The 6,647-nt window shown below is 50.3% G+C and overlaps 1 protein-coding gene across 1 annotated transcript; it reads left to right on the top strand.

Annotated features, from left to right (window-relative positions):
* The first annotated feature begins 382 nt into the window (after positions 1 to 382).
* Positions 383 to 6,637, top strand: LOC136284731 (peptidyl-prolyl cis-trans isomerase NIMA-interacting 1). The gene is made up of 4 exons (XM_066175101.1): positions 383 to 454; positions 1,973 to 2,161; positions 3,980 to 4,090; positions 4,780 to 6,637. The coding sequence occupies exons 1-4, from the start codon at positions 397 to 399 to the stop codon at positions 4,887 to 4,889; spliced, it is 468 nt and encodes a 155-aa protein (XP_066031198.1). The 5' UTR covers positions 383 to 396; the 3' UTR covers positions 4,890 to 6,637.
* Positions 6,638 to 6,647: the final 10 nt, after the last annotated feature.

The raw sequence follows: 6,647 nt of genomic DNA on the forward strand, positions 1-6,647 counted from the left end.
GCTGTAACCAAACCGGCTCCAGGCTGACGCTTTAAACCGGCCTCGCGCGTTCTGGAGCGTTGAATTTATTTCTAATAAAGCTGCTTTTGGAGTTCTTCGGTAATTTCGTGGCTCCGGTGGGAACGGGGCTCCTTAACCGGCACCGGGGGAGGCGGCGCTGCGGCTTTGCGCCTTTGCGTTCCCATTAAATTTGTCCACGCGCGACCACCGTCGCGCCTTTCCCGCGCTTCTCGGCTTCACCACGCCTTTGATTGACGGGCGGCTTCACTAATAGGATTGCGCAGTGAGGGGCGCCGCGTCCCTTCTGACCAATAGGAGCGCGAGAAAGGCGGATTTGCCCCGCCCCGCGCGAGCCGGTGTGGGCGGGCCGCGCAGAGCGGGCAGAGGGAAGGGAAGATGGCGGAGGAGGAGAAGCTGCCCGCGGGTTGGGAGAAGCGCATGAGCCGCAGCTCCGGTGAGGGCCTGAGGGCGGGGGGCGGCCCTGGGGGGAGCGGAGGGGGCGCGGGGAAGGAGCGGCGGGGACGGGCGAGGTGGGGAAGGGAGGTGAGGGCGGCGGGGATGGGCTTGGGAGGGGATGAGGGGGCGTGGGAGGGGAGAGATGCGGGAAGGGAATTTGAAGGGGGGGGGATCCCCAATTCCGGGGGGTCCTGAGGGGGTCATCGCCTCAGGGAAGGTGGGAACAGCCCCGTGAGTGGAATTTGAGGGGGGGGGGGGTCTTCAATTCCGGGAGGGATTTTGGGGGGGTCATCCCCTCAGGGAATGGGGGACACCCCACCCGAGAGGCGGTCACCTCCATGAGGGGAATTTGGGGAGGATCTTCAACCCCGTGAGGGGAATTTGGGGGGGATCGTCCCCTCAGGGAATGAAGGACACCCCAATTGGGTGAATAAGTTGGGATTTGATGTCAATAACCTGGTTTTTTCTTTTCCGTGTAAATCGATAAGCGATCACTAATCAATAATCGATAATTAATCAATCACACACCCCCCCCCCAGGCAGGGTGTACTCTTTCAACCATCTGACGAACATGAGTCGGTGGTGTCCATCAATGCCTTTTTGGGCTGGATCAGCTGGGATTTAGCGCCAAGAACCAGATTTATTGATGCTAATTGATACCCAGTAACCAATCAATAATCGATCAATAACTCCTTAGGGAGGGTTTACTACTTCAACCGCCCGAGGAACACAAGTCAATGGGGTCCGTGAGTGGATTTTTGGGCTGGATCAGCTGGGATTTAGCGCCAATAATGAGATTTATTGATGCTAATTGATACCCAGTAGCCAATCAATAATCAATAACCGATCAATAACTCCTTAGGGAGGGTTTACGACTTCAGCCGCCCCATGAACACAAGTCAATGGGGTCCGTGAGTGGATTTTTGGGCTGGATCAGCTGGGATTTAGCGCCAATAATGAGATTTATTGATGCTAATTGATACCCAGTAGCCAATCAATAATCAATAACCGATCAATAACTCCTTAGGGAAGGTTTACGACTTCAGCCGCCCCATGAACACAAGTCAATGGGGTCCGTGAGTGGATTTTTGGGCTGGATCAGCTGGGATTTAGCGCCAATAATGAGATTTATTGATGCTAATTGATACCCAGTAACCAATCAATAACCAATAACCGATCAATAACTCCTTAGGGAGGGTTTACGACTTCAGCCGCCCCATGAACACAAGTCAGTGGGGTCCACGAGTGGATTTTTGGGCTGGATCAGCTGGGATTTAGCGCCAAGAACCAAGTCCTTTGATCCCAATCAGTAACCAACGACTGATCAATAACCAATAACGGATCAATAACCCTCTAGGACGCGTGGACGGCTTCAACCACCCGATGAACGCCAGTCAGTGGGGTCAATTTTGAGGCCACTGAGTGGATTTTGGGTGCCGATAACCGCGCGGTTTGGTTTTTTTCTTTCGCTACCGCTAACTGATCAATAACCAATAAGCGATCGATACCTCTCTAGGGAGGGTGTACTACTTCAACCACCTGACGAACGCCAGCCAATGGGAGCGGCCGAGCGGCGTCGGCAGCGCGCCGGGCCGCGTGCGCTGCTCCCACCTCCTGGTCAAGCACAACCAGTCGCGGCGTCCCTCGAGCTGGCGGCAGGAGAGGATCACGCGCTCCAAGGAGGAGGCGCTGGAGCTCATCAACGGCGAGTTCGGGGAGGAGATGGGGGGATTGGGGGGAGTTGGGGGGATTTGGGATGGTGGGTTGTGGTCAGGTTTTGGTGGGTTTTTGGTTGAGTTTTAGTCGATTTTTAGTCAATTTTTCGTCAATTTTTGGTCAATTTTTAGTTCATTTTTGTCGATTTTTGGTCGATTTTGGTCAATTTTTAGTCAATTTTTGGTCAATTTTTAGTTGATTTTTGGTCAATTTTTAGTCAATTTTTGGTCGATTTTTCGTCGATTTTTTGTAGATTTTTAGTCAATTTTTTAGTCGATTTTTGGTTGATTTTTAGTCGATTTTTGGTCAATTTTTGGTCAATTTTTGGTCAATTTTTAGTCAATTTTTCATCGATTTTTTGTCGATTTTTAGTCAATTTTTGGTCAATTTTTGATCGATTTTTGGTCAATTTTTAGTCAATTTTTCGTCGATTTTTAGTCAATTTTTGGTCAATTTTTGATCGATTTTTGGTCAATTTTTAGTCAATTTTTGGTCAATTTTTAGTCAATTTTTGGTCAATTTTTGATCGATTTTTGGTCGATTTTTAGTCAATTTTTGGTCGATTTTTAGTCAATTTTTGATCGATTTTTGGTCGATTTTTAGTCAATTTTTGGTCGATTTTTAGTCGATTTTTGGTCGATTTTTAGTCAATTTTACTCTAATTTGTGTGCATGAAGAGGTGGAAATGTATTGACTGGAGCCCATCAAGGGCAAGTTCACGGGGGAAATTTTGGGGATTTTTGGGAAGTTTTGGGGAATTTGGGGAGGGTTTGGGGCGTTGGTTCTGTGGGGTTTGATGGGGCCGCTGGCGGCAGGAGAGGATCACCCGCTCCAAGGAGGAGGCCCTGGAGCTCATCAACGGCGAGTTCGGGGAGGAGATTTGGGGAATTTTTGGCGATTTTGGGAATTTTGGGATCGTTGGGATGTTGGTTTTTGGTCAAATTTTGGTCAAATTTTGGTCGATTCCGGTATAAATTTGGATGATTTGTGTTTATTAAGGTATGTAAATGTATTGCTTGGGGCTCATCAACGGCAAGTTTTGGGAAGAATTTGGGGGAAATTTGGGGAAATTTTGGGGATTTTGGGAGGTGATGTTTTTTGGGAGATTTTTTGGGTGAATTTGGGTAAAATTTGTGTTTGTTGATCCGTATGAACGTATATTGTTTGTGTCCTCTGGAGCTCCTCAACAGCAAGCGGGGCAGGGAAATTTTGGGGAATTGTTGGGTACTTTGGGGAGTTTTTTAGGGAATTTGAGGAATTTGAGGAATTTGGGGGATTTTAGGATTCGGGGGGATCGTTGGGATGTTGGATTTTGGTCGATTTTTAGTCAATTTTCGGATATATTTGTGTCATTTGTGTTCATGAAAGAATGCAAATATGTGTTGGAGCTCCTCAGCAGCAAGTGGGGCCGGGAAATTTTGGGGAATTTGGGGGATTTCGGGAGGTTTTGCCTGATTTTTTGGGGGGGAAAAAACAAAACCCTGGGGATGGCAATTTATGGGGGAAAAACCCCTTTGAATGCCTGATTTATTTTTTGGGGGAAAAACCTCTGGGAATTGCGATTTTTTTAAAAAAAAAAAAAGTAGGAATGGGGTTTTTTTAAAAAAAAATAAAACCCTGGGAATGGTGGTTTTGGGGACAAAAAAGTGGAAATGCTGATTTTTTTTTGGAGGGGGGAAGAAACGCCAGGAATGTTGGGTTTGGGGTGGTTTGGGGGCTCTATCTCCTTTCCCAGGGAATTTTTGGAGTGGATTTTATCCCTAATTTGGGATTTTTCCCGTTTTTTGGGTTGGTTTTTTTTTTCCAGGTTACATCCAGAAGATCAAATCAGGAGAGGAAGATTTTGAGTCTTTGGCTTCTCAGTTCAGCGACTGCAGCTCGGCCAAGGCCGGAGGGGACCTGGGAGCCTTCGGGAGAGGTGAGGGATTGATCCCAAAAAAAAAACCCCCAAATCTGGGGATTCGGCCCCAAAAAAATCCTCAGTTCTGGGGGATTCATCCCAAAAAAACCCCCCAGATCTGGGGGATTTAGCCAAAAAAAAATTCCTCGATTCTGGGGGATTTATTCCAAAGAAAACCAATTCTGGGGGATTTATCCCCAAAAAAATCCTCGAATCCGGGGGATTTAATCCCAAAACATCCCAATTCCAGGGGATTTATTCCCCCAAAAATCCCAATGCCAAGGGATTAATCCCCAAAGAAATCCCCCCAAATTCCCGTTGGGATCAATCCACCAGAACCAACTCTTAAACTTCCCTCCCACTTCCGAATCCCGGATTTTTTTGGGGGAAAAGCCCCAAATTTTTGACGGAATTTTGGGTTGCCCTCCCTCTTTTTTTTGGGGGTAATCCAAGCTTTTCCAAGCATTTTATGACCCAAACCCCCCAAAAATTCCAGTTGGGATCGATCCACCAGAACCAACTCCCGAAATCAACTTCCAAATCCCGGAATTTTGGGGGGGGAAAACCCCCCAAATCCCCAATTTTTATGGGAATTTTGGGTTTTTATGGACCGGCTTCCCCCCAGTTTCCAAATCCCGTAATTTTTGGGGGGGGGAAAGCCCCGAATCCCAGATTTCTGACGGGATTCCGGGGTTTTGGCTCCTCAGGGCAGATGCAGAAGCCGTTCGAGGACGCGTCGTTCGCGCTCCGGGCCGGCGAGATGAGCGGCCCCGTGTTCACGGACTCCGGCATCCACATCATCCTCCGCACCGAGTGACGTGCCTTGGCGGGCCCGGCATTCCCGGGAATCCCGGGGGAAGCCATGGAAAAATCCTGGGGGCTCCTCGGGAATCCAGAGAAATCCAAGGAAATCCGCGGGAGATCCGTGGAGATCGACGGGAATCTGTGGAAGCCTTCAGGAGTTCATGGGAATCTTCGGGAATCCTCGGGAATCCTTGGGGGTCCTGGGAAATCCTTGGGAATCCGGAGGAATCCTCGGGAGGTTTGTGGGGATCCGTGGAAGTTCTCAGGAATCCTCAGGAATTCGTGGAAATCCTCGGGAATCCAGAGAAATTCGTGGGAATCCGGAGGAATCCTCAGGAGATTCATGGAGATCTCCAGGAATCGGTGCGAGTCTTCAGGAATTCCTGGGAATTCATGGAAATCCTTGGAAATCCCCAGGAATCCACGGGAATTCGTGGGAATCAATGGAAATCCATGGGAATTCACCGGAATTCATGGAAGTCCTCAGGAAATTCATGGAAATCCTCAGGAATCCACACGAATCAATGGAAATCCACAGGAATCCCCAGGACATCCATGGAAATCCTCAGGAATCCCTGGAAATCAATGGAAATCCACGGGAAAATCCATGGAACTCCTCAGGAATTCCTCAGAAATCCACAGGAAATTCACGGAAATCCTCAGGAATCCACAAAATTCCATGGAAATCCTCAGGAATTCCCTGGGAATCCCTGGGATCCGCCAGGAACTCCAGATCCTGCAGATCCCACCACTCCTGGGTTGTTCCCGGTCGGCCCCGGATCGGGCGGGAACCAAAGCCGGGGGATTGCCGGAATTGCCGCGGGGTTTATCGGGAACGTTGGGGCGGCCGGAGCCGGGAAATGGCGGCGCCCGCGGTGGTGACGGTGACAACGGTGATGATCACCAAGGACGGCGATGGTGACGATGACGACGACAGTGACCAGCAATCGTGACAACCGCGGGGACGGTGATGACAATGACGACGGCGACCGTGACCGGCGATGGTGGCGATGACGACAATGCCAGTGGCGGTGACCAACGATGACGGTGACAACAGTGACGTCGATGACGATGACCAATGATAGCGCCGGTGGCCATGATGACGGTGGCGATGGCAGTGACGGTGGTGATGAGCAACAGGGACAGCGGTGACAGTGGCCGTGATGACGATGGCCAACGATGATGAGGGTGACGGTGGCGTTGATGACGATGACAACGGCCAAGGACGACGGTGACAGTGGCGATGGTGACAGCGATGGTGACGATGATGACAATGACCGTGATGACGATGGCCAACGATGATGAGGGTGACGGTGGCGTTGATGACGATGACAACGGCCGACGATGACGGTGACAGTGGCGATGGTGACAATGATGACAATGCCCAGTGATGACGACGCTGACGACCAGGACAATGACAATGACAAAAACGCCAACCACGGCACCGATGACGATGACGGTGACGACCACCAATTACGATGACAGTGGTGACAGTGACAGCGTCAACCGTGACAGTGATGACCCCGGCGACGACCACCGTCGACGACGACAGTGACAGCAAGGACGATGGGGACGGTGCCGTCGACGCCGATGATGGTGATGACCGACGATGACGACGATGACAATGACCACGATGTCAACGATGACGACGATGAGACCGCTGATGCCGCCTCCGGGCCACGCCCCCTCCCCCCACCCCGTGCATGTTTATTTAACTCATTCCCCGCCCTTTTCTCCCCGAAACAAGGCTCCGCTTGAATCAAGCCGTTAA

This window comes from Chamaea fasciata, unplaced genomic scaffold, assembly GCF_029207755.1.
Source record: "Chamaea fasciata isolate MVZ Bird 193981 ecotype frontalis unplaced genomic scaffold, bChaFas1.0.hap1 SCAF_1310, whole genome shotgun sequence".
Classification (NCBI taxonomy): domain Eukaryota; kingdom Metazoa; phylum Chordata; class Aves; order Passeriformes; family Sylviidae; genus Chamaea; species Chamaea fasciata.

Excerpts from the sequence above, each read along its gene's own strand:
- LOC136284731 (XM_066175101.1), top strand. The coding sequence starts at position 397 with ATGGCGGAGGAGGAGAAGCTGCCCGCGGGTTGGGAGAAGCGCATGAGC. Across the intron at positions 455-1,972 it reads GCGCATGAGCCGCAGCTCCG|GGAGGGTGTACTACTTCAAC; the intron begins GTGAGGGCCTGA and ends ATACCTCTCTAG. Across the intron at positions 4,091-4,779 it reads CCTGGGAGCCTTCGGGAGAG|GGCAGATGCAGAAGCCGTTC; the intron begins GTGAGGGATTGA and ends TTGGCTCCTCAG.